General features: G+C 37.5%; 1 protein-coding gene across 4 annotated transcripts in view; it reads left to right on the top strand.

Moving 5' to 3' along the window:
• Positions 1–17,509, top strand: part of NOL4 (nucleolar protein 4) — a 187,841-nt gene that overhangs the window by 134,235 nt on the left and 36,097 nt on the right. For 3 of the 4 annotated variants that reach the window (XM_066562826.1, XM_066562816.1, XM_066562843.1), the window contains 2 exons: positions 4,744–4,923; positions 5,666–5,857. In XM_066562826.1, coding sequence (XP_066418923.1) covers positions 4,744–4,923; positions 5,666–5,857 — 372 coding nt within the window. The remainder of the gene's footprint in view (positions 1–4,743; positions 4,924–5,665; positions 5,858–17,509) is intronic. The other variant, XM_066562834.1, reaches the window with a different exon arrangement.

Raw genomic sequence — 17,509 nt, 5'->3', positions numbered from 1 at the left:
GAAAAACATGGGTTTCATAGCATAAATGAATTTATTGGGAAGAGAAGACCGAGGGGAGGGGACGTGATAACAGTCCTCAGTTGTTGGAAAGAGTCTCATGAAGAGGGAAGAGAATGGTCTCTTCTCCCAAAACCACACCTTTCCTCCATTGCAATCTATGGTAGACACATGAAAAAGAAATAGGCTTAATACATTTATGAAAGTCAGAGGTTGGTCTTAAAAATGTTTGAATAGTTCTGAAGACAGTGAAACACTGGTGCAGGTTGTCTGGGGGATGTATGACATCTCTGGCACTGGAAGTCTTAAGATAAAAACTGGGAAAACAGTGGTCAGGATTGACCATCTGACCTTGTTCTGGTGCAGCAAGATAAAATGGATGATACTGTGATGTCATCCCAGATCTCCTCCTCTATGATTTGACTTCAGGCGAATGTTGTTGCTGACTTATAATGTCTTAGAGAGAGGTTGGTATTTCATGTTATAACCTCCTAAAAACAGGTCATTAGGCATGAACCTTTACTTTCATTTTGATAAAGCAGTACTGCCTAGTACTTAATATTGCAAGGAAGAAATGAAAATAACGAACTCTGAACCTTCAAAAAAGGGTAAGGACAAAGTGGTCACAATATAAATAGCAGCATCTCAGTATTTTTAAGACTGCTGGATAACTATCTAAATGTTTGGGGAAGGCAATAATCTTGTCTTTGGCCTTGGCTTCATTTGTTCTCACTGACTAATTTCTCATTGCTGTCACTTTTTTTTCCAACCCTCAGTTTTTAAGCACAAAACGTTCACCTGTGAAACATCTTACATTTACTTATGCTTCTACTCCACCAAGATGTAATCTTTTATTGATATTAACAGAGATGTGTATGCTCCCCTCCACGCTCATACTTTCGTGTCAGCACAAAGGTTTTTGCTTTCAGGTGGTGAACTGAAACCAAGAACTGATTCTTGTCCTAAGCAGGCTGGCAAATATTAGAAAAAAACAAATCCACAAACAAACAAACAAGCAAAACAAAAACATTTTAACTAGGTTCCCTTCTTCAGTCTAGTTTACTGCAGGACTTCAGTCTAGTTTACTGGAAAATGTATTTGTCAAGGTCTGTGGAGGAATCTGAATGAGCATGTTCCTGTCTGTCTAAGGTGGGAGCAGCCTTTTGAAAGGACAGTGCAGGACCTAAAATTGGGTATTGTGTATGAACTGTGAGTTGTCCTCTGCTCTCCCACCCCTTGTTTAGCACTGCAGCTACTTAATAGAGTAGCAAAAGGAAATCCTTATTGGCTTTTGCACTGTTGCGGTGTGACATAATAGCCTGTCCATCCCGGATCTTTCCCCAGGTGTGCCAACAACCCCTCCCTTCCCCTCTCCTTGCCCTCTGCTGACCACTGTCCATCAGTCTTGGCATTCCAGAAAGGGCATTGTGTGATTGGCGAAGTTCAAAAGATGCCTCTCAGCCCTGGGGACATTGGGCCATCCAGGTGTCATTTGTCCCCTGAGACTTCCCCCCCCTTATCTGGTTGGTGGGATCCCTACCCCTTCCCTCCCCCTCTCCCTGGGGTTAAAAAGACCCAGCAACCACGGAGTTCAGTTGTTCTGTTGGAGCTGTTGCTGCATTCAGGGGCCCGTGTGCCAGGAATAAAGCTCTGGATCGGAACCCTCCAGCAGAACCCAACTCCTTTTCCTTCACCTCACCAAGAGGCCTTGAAGCCTCTCCACCAGAGGTAAACCTGAGGTTCTGCATGCCTGGACTTGTCCCAAGCGCCCAGCTGCAGCATCCAGCTAGGAAAAGGTGTCTCTGAGGTGAAACCACCACCTTGGTCAAGCAGCAAGGCCAGATGAGCCCAGGCACATGCCATCTGGCTAGATTGGTATTTAATTCCAATATTGCACAACTGCAGAGTCAACACAAGTGAGAGACATCTCTTGCTTCTCTGAATCAGTATTCATCTATGTAGAAGTACAGAAAGGTAAAAATTTTGTTCTTAACTGAGCTTTTGCAAGCTCCAAGTGAGCTTTTCTTCTTCCTCAGTTTGCTAATGAAACAGCTAGGAGAAAAACACCTCTTTTTCCTGGTACTGTACACAGTCTTCAAATTCACAGTGAATAAATATGGATTCCTGCCAGGCAACTTTCTCAGACTGTTTTTCCCCACAGTTCATTTAAGATGCTAAAGTTGTTGTTTAAATAAAAACTTTAGAGAAGATGTTGGGCAGGGCTCTCTATGCAATACTTTCTTTAATAACCAAACAAAACAAAACAGAGCTGAAAACAAAAAAAACCATCCCGACTGTTGCATTTTTAAAAGATATACTTAAGCCATTTTGACCTGAATTTGTTTCCTTCACAAAAGGAAATCTCAATGCTGGTGCATAATTTATGATCTTGGCATCCAGCCGAAACATATGTACATACTGAAATCACTTTTGCATCTGTTTAACTTTGTGCACATGAGTACTCTAATTGGATTTAGTCTGATGAAATGACACATGTGAGATCAAGTGTCTGCACAACAAGGATTTCAGTTAGTAGGTTTCTTTAGGGCAGCAGCTTCTATGCTTTGTGTGGTGCCTAACTCATGAAATGGCTTTTTGATTATCTCAAAGACTTCTGCATGCTATGCAGCTGTAGTGATGGGTGAAACAAAGAGCTACAGAAGAACAAGTCTTGCAGCATAGGTCAGATCTGCTACTGCATAACACTGTACAAAAGTAGCAATTAATTCATTGTAACTTTCTTTTTTTAAAAAATATCTTTTGATAATTTCTTTAGGTTTAAGGGAAATCACTCTTTCCTTTGTTACAGGCTACCAGGCTGCAGCTGTTGGCCTTCTGGTAGCCATTGGCCCGGTTAAACATTTTTGCTTGCACATGCTAGACACTCTGATAAAACACAACCATCACCTCCTTTGGGATGGACCCTGAACTCATCTGACTGGGTAGCAATGTAGATACTCACCATCTTCACAAGACAAACTATCAGTGTATCAAGAACTGGAGTTTTGTTTTTTGCTGCTCTTGCAAGCCTTATCTTCCCATGCCATCTTGCATTTGCCATCTTGAACCCTGGCTAATTCCTTGCCCCAGAAGGGGTGGTGCTGAGCTTGCTACTTGTTGAAGCTGTTTTTATCCCCAGGCCAGCTCTTCTGGTTTGTTCTCATGTTTTCTCACTCTTCTTACATCTCTTGTAAGGTTCTAGGGAATGAAGAGTGAAGAGACTCACAGAAGGCGATGGGAAAGACTGCAAGTTCTGATATTAGGAGCATTAGGGATTAAAAACTGGAACTCCAGGGCATGGGTACTGTGAGAATATAGTCTGGGAGGATAAAGAAAAAAGGAAGGCTTGAAACATGAGTGCTGTTAAGGCAAGGCAAGTGATTCTAAAACACTCTGTACACTCTGATGGTGTACAGAGGAGCAAAGATGGAAATGAAAACAGGAAAAGGGAAAAGAAGAAGCTAAAGTAAGACTATAAGGCAAAAAAATATACCTTACGGATGAATGGTTTTGTTTTTCTTTCCCTTCTACCTCACTGTCCAGATTAATTCTCTGGCTGGCGAAATACCCTGAAATAAAGACAATTTTAGGAAGCTCAGAATGTGGTTCAAAGCATGTCATTTGAAATATATTTTTATTTGAAGGAATATGCTCCTGACTTTTGCTGACATTAAGGGAGGAGGCATCTAAAAAAAGTGTGTGTGTGTGAAATTTGTCATGTGGTACCTGATTCAGACTACAGAATGCTTTGAAGCAAGAGAGAAAAATATTGAAATATTACAGCATTAAAATATAGAAATAAAATTTTGCTCTGATTGACCTAAATGTGAATCTGATGACTGGTGGAGATACTTTCGGATATGTTTGTGTGGCTGGGGAAAAGCTTTGATCTTTTTTATGTTGTAGAATGTTAAGTTGTGGAAGGCTTTCTGTTACTGATGCCTTTTTATGGTCTGCAGTTTGAAGTGTATGCAGTGGGAACAGTCAGCTGAGGACTTAATATTGCAAGGGAAAATGCACTGTATTAACTTTTGGTAAGAGGAAATTTTTTGGTCCTACAAGTGGATACACTCTATTGAGATGGTCATCTGTTTTATCCAACAAAATGAATTTCTGCTCAGGGGAAAGTTCTGAATGCTGATTTTCAAAGAGGAAATGGTTTTACTACATGATTCTCAGAGAGCATTCAAAATGTAAACCTACACATCTCTAATTCATTCTGGGGTTTTGCAAGTGAAACTAGAACATAATCATGTCCTTATTTTGAATAAATTTTTGCATCTCTTGATAATATTTAATATTCATTGGATGAATAACAGTGTTTCCTACTTGAATCCTCTTTGCCTTGAAATGTTTAAATTTTAATTCTTTGGAGTTTTGTTCAAATCAGCTATCCCTTATTTACATCTTGATCAATACAAAAAAAAGTTAGTATTTATAGGAAACTTCTGTAGGTAGTACTTACACCAGGCTGTATGGCAAAGATTTCATGTTAACTCTAGTCATTATGGATAATTAATTTGTTAATAGATTTACTGAATTTGCAGTTGGTCACATTTTTTAAAGAACTGAAATTAATATAATTGTGCATTGTTTGCTCTTGGAAAGATTAGGAGCACTTTATGTTGAACAAAGAATAAAAAGAATTCATGGAATTCTTGAAATATTTACTGAGCATTTTTTGATAAGTAAGACCTTATTTTTGCTGAGAATTTTTACAAGCATATTCTTTTTCTCTATTTTCAGTCCCCTGCACATAGCTATTCAAGCTATGACTCTGGCAAGAATGAGAGTGTAGGCAGAGGTGCTGAAGATCTATCTCTGAATCGAGGAGATGAGGATGAGGATGACCATGACGAGCAAGAAGATCCTGAGAAGGTTAATGAATCAGATGGGGTAGAAGCTGAGCGACTGAAAGCTTTTAACGTAAGCCCTCTTGCACTCACCTTGTTTACTTCTCCTGTTCCTTTTGCATTGTTGTTTTTGGGTAAGTCTGACAATATTAAAGGCACATTAATTTGCGGGATTTATTTCAATTATTATTTTAATGCACATTAAAATCTTGCCAACAGACGACAGATTTGCTGTGTTTCCTTTAGAATTTTGAGGCAGAGTGCTATCTTTACCAGTGAGGAAAACAAAGCTTTGTTCTCTATGTGCATGTGTGACCATGTGTGTTGCTGTGTGGATGTGCATGTTCACCCACTGAATGGAAAGAGGCTGTAGCTAGTTTTGTCAGGAGACCATTCTAGTGGTCAGCTGTTCTCTATTTCTTTCTCAATGTATATAATTATGCATGAAAACACAAGCAATTGTTCAAACAAAGAAAAAAATGTGAGTCAGTTCAATAAAATGATTAGCAATCACAGCTTATTGTTAATAATGAAACTTAAGTAGTGCCTATTTTCACAGTCTGTTCTGGTTTATCTCACAAGTTCTGTATCCTATAGACTTTTCTTTTCTTGTCTATTTTTTTAAACCCAACCCACCCCCACCCCAAATAACCCTTTAAAGAACTGTTTGCTTTATATTTCTGGCTTCCCATTACAAAGCTCTTCAGTGGATAGAAAACAAAAACTGTCTTCCTATCAGTAATCAAGCCAGGAAGCTAGGAAGAGAAGAGAGCTGCCCTCCAAACCCATCTCCTCTGTCTCCCTCTTGCCAACAGATGTTTGTCAGGCTGTTTGTAGATGAAAACTTGGACCGAATGGTCCCAATCTCTAAGCAGCCCAAAGAAAAGATCCAGGCTATCATTGACTCATGCAGGCGACAATTCCCTGAGTATCAAGAGCGTGCCAGAAAACGCATACGTACTTACCTCAAGTCCTGCAGGCGGATGAAAAGAAGTGGTTTTGAGATGGTGAGTTTTGACTTAAAACCCAGCCCTAGTTTCCATCAAAACCCCATATGTAAATCCATGGCACTATTTTGTTTTCATCTTAGCGTCTTTATTTTTTGTTTGGGTTTTTTTTTTTTTTTTCGATAATACCAGGTCAGAGATTTCTTTTTCCCCTCCTTCATTCTTCCTGAATTTATTCCCCTCGATTTAAAAGTGCTATAGGACAGTAGAGTTCACAAAATGAACTAATATGGATCTATAGGAAAAGAAGAAAAAAGCAAGGCATAAGGAGGGAAACTGAACTGTGTACTATACAGTGACTTATTTATTACTATAAGTTACAGTTACAGATTTTTGCCTGGAAAAGTCTTGCTGTAAGATGGATTTTTCTCTAAAATGCCTCTGCTATCTGGATTCCAGTGAGCTCTGTAAAATTGACCCTCAAGAAAATGCCCAGCATAGTAACATCATAGTGGCAATGGCTTTGGCTTTGGGTGTTTTCTTGTACACCTTAGCCAGTTGCTTATCAGTGAAAGTTACTCCTTTGAAATCGTTCAGTTGATATATAGGTGTGCAAAACATGTTTAACGGTTGTAAACCAAACATGTTTGGCCAAACTTACAATTTGAGCATCCCAACAGTTTAGTAGTTATTATTGAACCAAATCTCATGAAGATTATAGTGGTATACAACTGACAGTGTTTTCAGACATTGTTATTTTACTATTACTCAGTAGCACAAAAATGGTTAAGTAAAGTCTTCTCATTAACTGGCAGCTTCATTATCTCTAGAAAACGTTTGTATTTCCAAAATGGAGGAAAGTCAGAAGAAACTAGATAGCTACACACCTTGTGTTTAATGTCTTATCTAGCTCTCTGGCCTTAAGATGACAACAAAAACACTTCATTATTAAAAATAGATATCATTTAGTGATTAAACATACCATTTTTTTTTTTAATGAATCATCTGCAAACCCATTGATTACATAAAAATCATTGGAGATTATTGCATTTTACTGTTTTTCTCTTTCTCTCTGTCTTTCTCTTTCCTGCAGTTTTTTGCAGAATATTTATGAGTACCATATGTTGTTTAAGATGGTAGCTGACAGTTTTAAGAACAAAATATCAAGCTTATTTGTAGGGTAAGACCACTATTTGATAACATCAAAAGCAAAGACAGAAACTAAATTTTTGTGTGTGTTTTGGATTCAAATCAACGGCATGGTTTTATTATTTGAAACATTGGGATAACATTGTTTCTGAACAATGGAAGCTCAGATGAAGAAAGACAGGTAGAATAAAGGACATCTGTACAGCCAGACATGCCAAAGATTGACTGGTGGTGTACATGGCAGATTGTTTAGCCCTAACAAAAAAACCCAAACCAAACCAAAACAAACAAACAAAAAAGGACAGATAGAAAATAAATATTTACTACAATATACTAAGTAGTATGAAATTGCATCTACTCACTGACAATAATTCATCAACATAAATTTCAGCTTTCATGAAGCCAAATATTTTATTTAGCTGTACTGTCAATTGAAAATACTTCCGAAATTAGCCAATGCTAGCAAGTCTCCTCACTGTTCCAATTTATCGCCTTATTACTATCATTTTTCGTGCTGATGAGCAGTTATGTAAACTGGCTCATTTTTGTCATCTGAAAGACTTGTGCAACTGTTTTGCAATATGAAGAAGGGGCTACAGTTTGATCCATGAGACCTGGGTTGGCTTGACTTCAGTGCACATTTGCAAATGTTACTTTCATATGAATAAAGGTTGCAGGATCAAATTTTTCCTGGAAGGGGAAAAGGAGCAGAGATTATTGGGAATATGATCCAAACAGGCAATCTTTATAGCTCAGAAAGATCTCCTGATTTTATAATAAGAGTTTATGATGGGCTTTATGTCCTTTTAAACAAACAAATCACCTTCTAAAACATTGACTTTTTGCCCATGAATGGAAGTGACAAGGCACTGGAACTCATGCCAAAGACTGCAGCCCTCTTGGGCCTGAAGGGATATTTGTCCTGTGTCCCTGTTTGCAGGTAGGAATACAAGCCAAAGACTATCCAAAGTCTCTAGAGGAGCTCCCATCAGCTTCCTAAGAGAATAAGCAGCATTTTATGTGTATGTCTTGAATAATTCTGAAATTCAGTGTGTATCCCTTTGAGTTTTTAAATTATTTTCTGATTTCTAAGTTACTGTATCATTATCTCTTGATTATAGGCATTTTTAAAAATGCTGCCATGGACAGAGGCATTGGACTACTTGATTGTTTTAAACATCCTTACCATTTTGGTAATGGAGAAGAAACACCTTTTCTGGATAATAACATTTGTTCAAAACAATCATGAAGGGACATGATGGTGTTGTTTTGAATAACGGGCTACCCTCAAATATAGCAAACCAGAATAATGATCTACTGAATATCAGTACCAGTACCATTGTTATATCAAATAGGATGTCAGATAATAACCTCCATGGGAGATGTCTTTTCTTATAGACATGTTAAATACAAGTTTTTTATTTTGTTCAGGTTCAAAAATGCTACATTTTGACCATTTAGTTGCATGAGAAAAAGAGAATATTCTCTTTTATGGCATATGACAATTCAGACTGGGTGTGGAACTGTGCAGTTATCTACAGCATCATACTGGAAAGTGAAGAGAAAATGTAAACACTGTGTTAAATTAGTGTAAAACTGCATGAAAAAGATGAAAAAGCAATCCTGGAGCCTGATTCTGTCAGGAATTTGCTGCCTGTAATCCCAATGACAGTTCTTGCTGCATAACAGGCCAGTTCTAGCTTTGAGGCAATAAAAAAGGCTCAGTCTCATGAGTGTTCATGTTGTTAATTAACATGATTCTTAGTATTATTATGTTTAAGAGATTAGTTATAGTTATTCTGCTTCTCCTCGTGACAGATAGCTGTCTGTGGACTCTCAGGCAGCTTGCATAGCTTCTTGTTACAAATATGCCTTTGAGAAGCTCTCTTTCTGCACTGGAAAAGCTCTGCCCATTTGACTGCGCAGATGAAGTTGTGCAGTTTTCATTCTGACACAAGCACATACCTCAATAAGGCACTCAGTTTTTCTCATGAATCGTAAGATTTTTTTCTCCTCCCGCTGTCTCTTGCTAATGGACTCTTGAGAATGTTCTCTTACTAAATTCCACAATCTTGCTCAGAAGCTTTCCTTGTGAGGGAAGTCTGTCAAATACCAAAATTACTGGCTTTTGTGTGGGATTTCTAGGTTGTGCTTCTGCCTGCATTGTGCTGTATTGCTTTGAGAACTTAAAAGTTTTTGATATTCTTAAAGAAATTATTTCTTTTTCTCTTCATTAGTCCAAAAACAAAAGAAAAAAATTACTTCCTCGCTTTCAAGGACTGATGTCAACAAGAATTCCTGTATATGCGTTAGGTGTTTTGTGACCTCTATAGGGTATGCAAGAGAAATTTTCTCCCTGCAATATTCAGATGGCCTGTTTCACTGTTTTTCAAATCCTTTGTTTAGACTTGTCCCAGCCTCTGTGAAAAAGAATTGCCAATTAAAAAGGGTTAGTAGACAGATGCTGGAGATATGTGCTATGCATTTATTTAGATATGGTCCAGAAAAACTTTAGATACTAGAAATAATCAAATGAGGTTCAATTGTCTTAATAGTTACATTTTCTTACTACTCTCTGCTTCCTCCCATCTTCACAATCTCCTATGATCAATCTCACTACATTCAATTTGAAATTGCATCTTACAGTATCTTTTTCACAGATATGCCATTTTTTCTGCAAGCATCCCAATGAAAGAACAAGATTTTCTCGTTCACTAAGAGATCCACCCTTTATTTTTAAGAAAAAGGAAACCCTCCTTCTAAATACTACTGTAATACAAAACAATAGTATCAAAGAGCAATGTGTTCTGTGTTGGAGAGAAAGGTCATAAATGCATCTCATTGTCCAAAGACAAGTTTGGATGTGTGGGAGAAGAGTCACACTGTGCCCAATGACGGTTCCTGATCCAGGTCCCAGTGTTGCTCATCCCAGCTCCTTCTGTCCTATTGCCAGCCTCCAGAACAAATAACAAAGCTCTGTATCTTTCACTGCTGCTGTCACTTCGTTGTGCCAGTTGGCTGAGGGAGGTGTTTTAACAATTTGCAACTGTGCTCATGTTAATCAAGGTGTTTTGAATGTGTCTAGTGGCTTGTCATGTGTCTGTACTGAGACTCAGCAACTTCAGTGGGGACTGGTTTCCAGAAGGGGGAGGTTTTCTGAAATATGCCTCATTAAGATTACTTGGGTTAGGTGTCTAGGTTCTGCTTTTTAGTTTTAGAAAGAGGAATCTTTCAATATTTACTGAATTTAGTGCTGAAAAGGCCAGCTGCCCTTGCAGTCACATGAGTTTTCAGTCTTCCAGGCTTTTATGTCTGGAAAGGTCATAAGCATTTTCAGGAAAATGAGGATCTGTGGATTTAGGGATGCGTGTCTAATTGATTAACAAGCTGGGAAGCATTAAGAAAATTATCACAATAACAGTTACATGAAGTTACAAATACTAATAGAGTTGTTGCTTTGTATTATACCCAAACTCTGTCAGTTGGGAACTTCCCTTTCTGAGCATCTCTCCTTTTTTTGGTAGTGGCTAACTTATTTAAGTCTGATGGGCAACTTGATTGAAATAGGCCAAAGCTACTCTCTTATAAAATTTGACTTTTACCATTAGATCTCATATAGTCTTGAAAAAATATTCTAGGATCAGTTTTTCTAAGGCTCTTAGATACGCTGTTCTTTTTTTTCCACCACAGAACAGTTAAGTGAATATTTGTGTGATTTTTAAGAATTTCCTCCTAAATCTTCCCCAGATAACTTTTGCTTTTTAATGACTTTTCAAAGTATAGGCAATTTTGGAAAAGTGAGCAGTTGAAGAAGTAACATTTTTTCCATTAGCCTTGCAAAATGTGAAGAAGTTAGCTTAAAAAAAGGCATGGTATTTGGAAAAATAGGATTAAAACTAAAAGTGAAAAATACCTACTAACCTGATAGGACTTAGTCTTCTACATCCTGTGAAAGAGGAAGATATAGGAACTAAATTTTGACATTTATTTAAATTTTTTGTTGAATTTAGAATAAAAGTAATCCCCTCTGAAATAGCAGTAAGCTCTGATGTAGAACAAAATCAAAGAACCTATTCTTTGTTTTTTATTGAAAAACAAAGAATAGGTTAAAAGAATGTTTACTCTGTTTACCTGAAATCAGAAAAAAAAAAAAAGTAAATATTTTAGTGTTTTCTGATACTCTGATTCTGACTTAGATTGAGAGCTCTTGCTGCAGTGTTACTTGATTAACTGGCCTGTGCCAATGGTTTAAGGATAGGAAGCCAATTCAGTATATTATTTTAGGGGAAAGAGTAAATAATGTTAAATCATACTCAGTTTTCCTAAGTCCTCTGGAGTTTTGCTAGTAAAGTGCTATCAGTGTTCAATACAATTCTCACCTGACTCTGAAGGAGTTTGGTCAGCAGGATGATTCCTGGAGTTCTCTGTCATATGAAATACCAGATAACTCTGAGAGAGAGATAATTGTGCCAAGGTTTGTTAGAGAAATTAGGTGACTTTGGCTCCCTCAGCAGTCAGTGAAGCACTTAGATGAACCAGTCTGGAGAGGTTCATCCCCAGGTGTCTCATAAGTCAATAATGAAACTAAAAAGAAGCCTGGACGACTACTTTTGACAAAATACTTTATATTTATGTAAATAAAGTCAGATGGATATTCTTGCTGTTGTTCACATAAGTAGTTTAAAATTTCCACTAGCCCTGTTGAAATTGCTCAAATAGGCAGAGCCAGACTTGGTCCCATATGTAGGCAAAGCAGCAGCAACAGCAGCATGGTGGTTGATTAGAAAGAGTCATTTGCTAAACTTTTAGACAGAAATATGGATTTGTTAAGATATACTTGGATTTATTTAGGTGCCATCATAATCAAGGTGCAATGCTTCAATTTGATGTATTTCAAAACTGAAAACTTAAAAAAGTGATTTGAACATCACTAGATGTTTCAAAAAGCCTCTTCTGTCATTTAAGAAAATATTTGTAGCTATTTCATTGAATCTTCTAGTAGGTGTTACAATTGGGTGTTTATCACAAGACTGCGAGACCAAGCAAAATATATCAAACCCAACTGAAATGCAGGGCTACAGGCATTAAAATGCCAGTCCAGTTGTTCATATTCCACTATTCTGTACTAACAAATCATAGAATTACAAAATGGTTTGGGTTGGAAGTGGATTTACTATTCATCTAGTTCCAACCCCTCTTCCATGGGTAGGGACACCTTTCACTAGAGGAGGTTCCTCAAAACCCCACCCAACCCGGCCTTGAATGCTTCCAGGAATGGAACATCCTCAGCTTTTCTAGGCAACCAAATCCAGTGTCTCACCCCTCTCACAGCAAGGAATTTCTTCCCAATATCTAATCTAAATCTACCCTCTTCCAGTTTGTGACCACTATAAAAGTACATCTAATATAGTGCAGTACTGTACTTCATTCAATCTTTAAATTCAAAAATACTCTCTAGAAGGGTTTCTGAATCCTTTGCTATTGTGCTGTGCAGGACAATTCTGTTATACATTTCACTGCATTATTCTGATTAAAAACTCTTATTTGAATATCGTGTCTTCCCTGTCTTGTAATCTATTTTGCATGTTTTCTATGAAAAAGTGCTATTTAGATATTGCACACTGTTAGAAAATATGTTGGGCATTTTAGGACATGGTGTTAGATCTTAATAATTTATTATGAAAGAGTTGTGGCATATTTGCAGTATTTAATTTTGAAAATGAATTGGTCTTGCAATACCTGAGGAAAAAGCTGTCATGCAGTAAAGCACTAGGGAGTGTCTAATTTTTGGGAGCCCAATATGCAAAGAAGTGCTTAGTGATACCTTTGGAAAAATTCAGTTACTGTCAGTGAGGCATCTTAGGCATTCATCTTCAATTTTGGATGCCAAATCACTTTGGAAAATTTTAAACCAATTTTTTTCCAAATTTGAGTAATAGTTGAAATACTTCCTCATTCTCACATTTATATTAATCTCCCAAGTATCAAGCAATAGGAATAAGGGAAATGGCCTCAACTTGTGCCAGGGCAGATTTAGATTGGCTATTAGGAAAAAATCCTTCATTTGTAGGTGAAGCATTGGAATAGACTGTGCAGGGAAGTGGTGGAGTTGCTGTCCCTGGAGGTGTTTAAAAGAAATGTGGATGCAGCACTTGGGGGGAATTGGGAGTGTTGTGTTAATGGTTGGACTCAATGATCTTACAATGATCTTGGTCTTTTCCAACCTAAATGATTCTGTGATTCTATGATTTATATTAGAGGTAATATTATTATATTGTCTATGAAGAAAATGAAGTAGCTTGCATGTTTATGTGTTTCCAACTGTGTTATACTGAAAGATGTAATTTTCAGTGTTAATTTGCCTAAACTAGAAGGTAGTATTTATGCACTCATCAGCTTATGGTGTTGGCATTTCAGCAGGTGTACATGTGTGCCCATTATCTGACTAAACAGATAGCTGTGTTTTTTCAGAACTGAGCCAGACCAATGTAAAGTGTGAAAGTATTTGTATGACAGCTTTGGTTTTTATTTATACTGGATCTCAAAAACATGCCAAGGTAGTAACTTTAGAGACAATGGATCTCTAACCACAGGTGGACAGCATGCACAGTAAATTGCAAAATTCTTTTTAGTGAGTATACTGCTCCTAGTGGTTTAGACTGAAATACAATCAGTTATGTAGTATATCAATAATTAGTAAATTTATGCCAAAAATGGACATAAGAAATTAAAACATAGATGTTTTTTCAGATTCTGTGTAGGAATACAGGAATTATATGACTATTCCAGAAAAAATATTTGGTGCTTCACATGAACATACTGCAATAGTACCTCACTTTAAACAGCAGACTTCATGATGCTGCATACAGTTGTTATATGAAAATGCATATTTTACAGCATATTGTAAGTCTCTCCTTTCTTAAAGAGTCAGAGATTATACCAAGAGAGCTAGTTTCTAGATGAACTGGGCCAAGGATTTCTGATTTCAACTACTAAAAATCAGCAACCTTGCAGGACTACTCTGTAACCAGAAAGGCTTGTTGTAAGATGCTTTGATTGTTGATACTCAGATCTAAGGAGCATCAGAGGCATGAAAGGGTCTTCATTAGGTTTAACATACTTTAAGGTAAAACAGCACTTATTAGACTAGAATGAAGTATTGACTAGTCTGATTTTCCATTAGGCAGCTTGCAAAAGTATATCTGTCAATAATTTATAAACTCTTCAGAAAGAGAAAAAGGGATGAGTGTATAAAAAGTTCAAACCAATTTGAACAAAAAATTATTTCCCATAAATGCATGCAAAAGTGCGTATCCAATAAGGTGGTTAAGTGTGCATGTTGCTTTGTTGTCATTGTCATCTACAGGCTTTGTGGTGGTCTCAAAATAGTTTCAAATATGGGAGAACTGGAGGTGGTTGGTCATCTCCCATGGGTTACTGAGGGAATTCCAACCACTTCCCAAATGTCAGTCACTTCAGAAATTGTTATAAAGAAAGGCATCCATGTACCCAGTCCATCTAGCTGGTTTTCCTTAATGTTTTATCAGGATGCTCTTCACCTACATTGTGTTAAAGGCTGGATGTTAGCTGTGTGTCAGCTGAGGAGATGTAAAAACCAAAACCGGATGTGCATTCAAAATGTGACTCCTGCCTTAGTGCAGTCACAAGCAGTATCATGCTTCCAAGTAAATACAAAGCAATTCTGTATACTGCTTTTGTGTGATGGACATACAGTCTTCTCAGAAGGTCTGTATTACACTGTTCACCAGATTTCTTCTAAATTTTACTCATCTCTTCACCTGAGAGTTACTATTAAAATTATCACGTCTTTTCTATCTGTCCTTGGTTCAAAATGTCAAAAATGTTATCCTGCCTTGTGATTTGCTACTTCTGGTAGATTAATTTACAGGATTTCTTCTTTTCTTTTGTTTTACACATGGGTAGTTCCAGAATAGTTATTTCCTGCTTTACATTACTGTGAAGTGAGTGAAATACCAGACTGGAGCTGTGAAGGTTATGCGTTAGACAACACTAAGCACATTCCAAACCAGCTAAATCTGGTTGGGAATTTTTTGGTAATGCCTTTTTTTTTCCCCTTTAAGAAATGTTAGTTTGTCAACGGTTTTCTATTTTGACATAAAATGAAATCTGGTTTTCTGCTAGTTCAGTGGGCAGGTTGTGGATCCAGGGATTGTGGGGGCAGCCTGGGAGCCCTTGGAAAAATTCTCCCACATTTCCTGCTGTAGTTCCAAACTTGTAGGAAGCAGCACTCAGCTCTCAGCTCTGCAGAGGGTAGCTTGGGAACCTGCAAAATGTCCTTTGGGCTGAGATCTGCAGGCTTCCTTCTGCAAAATTGAATGAAATCACTTTTGCCATGTTTTCCAAGGCCTTTGAATCTCACCCTCAGCTTGGGAATTGAGAGATGTTCAGAACCCAACAGGGATGTTTGAGCTTCTTACAGAATTGGTTTTACAGCTGTAGTTATGAGAGAGATCATGAATAATCAGAAGTAGAGAGGAAAAGGAAGCTGAGTTAAGCCAGAAAGGGGCTTCTGAGCTTAGAAGATGGAGATACTAATTCAGTTTATTTAAAAACAATTTTTGAAGTGGTTATTACAGAGTAATTTTTCCTCTTAGGCGAGGCTTTTCAAAATTGATCTTTTTGAGACTTTACAGATATGGAATTTTGTGAGGCAGAAAAATCTTTTTAACAGCTCTGCTCCTGGTGACAGAGGACTGTGTTCATCTTCTCATTCAATGCCATACTAGAGCTCTGTTGATGGAGCCTCAACCCTGAGCAGATGATTTTTCTCCTGTGCTTTGTTACAGTACTTTACTCTCCAGGTGACTGGGCCAGGTATTCATCACATTTTCCCTAAGGTTCACTCTGGGTGGTTCTTGACATGAACATAACAACAGCCAGCTGCAGTGATGATTGAGAGAAATTATGGGTTAACACATGTTTTGAGAGGAAGATACTCCAGTACCCAGAGATTTCCTCTTTTTTGCAGGTGCTGAGTTCAATATTTCAATAGTGAGCACATGACCACTACACTCCTTTTCAAAGATAACCACTTGATTTTTATAATAACAATTTATTTTTTGTTTTATAAAACACTTCAATAAACTTATTCTCTCCCTTAAATAAATAAACTGGGAGAACTGGTGTTCAATTTACTTTTTGGTCGGAACATTAGGTTTTCTGGCTCACGTGTCACCTTCTAAAAATCCACTTATGTGTAGGTATAGTTACAGCTTTAGCTAAAGACCTGAGCTGGAGGAATTATCCAAGTGTTTGCTGACCATTTTTCAAGAATATCATTGTGTGAACATCCCTGTTACAGGACCACAGTGAGGCTTCCATGCAGCCAACAGAGTCAGTGCACCTTGAACGTACATAAACCAGTGGCATGTACAGTGGTACTTGGCCAGCAAATACAGAGAGGGATCTAGTGGGATGAGTAACAAATTCAGAGTAACATCACCATTCCAGGGAGGCAGTTTATTAAATATAATGCTTTTTCAGTGAAACCCTTCTGAAAAGACTTATTTTGTTCTCTGGAGCTCTGAGTAGGGTGTCTGCCTGTACTGCATGTCATGTTAACCTCTGTCATGACACTGGGGGTTACATCAGTGTCCCTCATCTCTTAGATTGAATTATTTTCAAACTGGAAACAAGTTCAGTACTTTGTTCTGTCAAATCAATTGAAGTGTAATTTATTGCAGTATTGCAGCCTCTGGCTGCCTTTCTTGCAGTGCTGCTTGGCTGATGCCAGAGAGCTTGTTCTCATGTAAGTGGGGATAAATAAGCCTATTGCACTAGTGAGGAAGACCCATAAATCCCTGCCTATTTCTGAAAGCTAGTTCATCTTCCAGTCCCAGACAGACCGTGGCCACATCCTTTAGAGACAGTAGAGTGTCACATTAAAAACTGGCATTCTGCAGAGCATATCCAAAGTCAATAAGTGGACTTTAATTTTTGCAGGTAACAATCTAATACTGATAATGGCTGGATCCTCAGTTTCTGGAATGTTATGAAAACCATAAAATCATTTATTAACAATTACCATTTATAACAATTAACCTGTTTTAAGGTTGTTGTCTAGGAAGTGGATGGGAATAACTTCAAAATTTTCTTCCAAAATTAATTGACATTTCATATCAGGTTCATATCCATGTTTTTGGGAGTAAGAAAGTAAAACTCTTCAAAAACAAAACCAAACCAAACAAAAAAACCCCCAAAAACCAACCAACCAACCAATCAAAAAAAAACCAACAAGCAAAAAACCACACCCAACCCCCTCACACATGGCCATAGCCTCAGTAGGTAAAAATTTACATAGTAAATGTAAATTTGAGTTCAATGAAGCTTTGAACATTTGTGGAAGTTCAGAACTGAGCTCAGTAAATTGCAGTCTCTGTAATGGGCTTATATGTGCATCAGTATCTCTGCTATTATCCCCACCTTGTTTATTTTCTTGGTAATTCTGATATGTCTTTGTATATTAATGAAGAAGATTATTGTGAGCTTCATCTTTCAGGAAGATTGTTTTGTATGTAATCA

This window comes from Molothrus aeneus, chromosome 1, assembly GCF_037042795.1.
Source record: "Molothrus aeneus isolate 106 chromosome 1, BPBGC_Maene_1.0, whole genome shotgun sequence".
NCBI classification, from domain to species: Eukaryota; Metazoa; Chordata; class Aves; order Passeriformes; family Icteridae; genus Molothrus; species Molothrus aeneus.
Note: the sequence above shows the minus strand (reverse complement) of the source record. Positions and strands in the feature narration are given on the sequence as shown.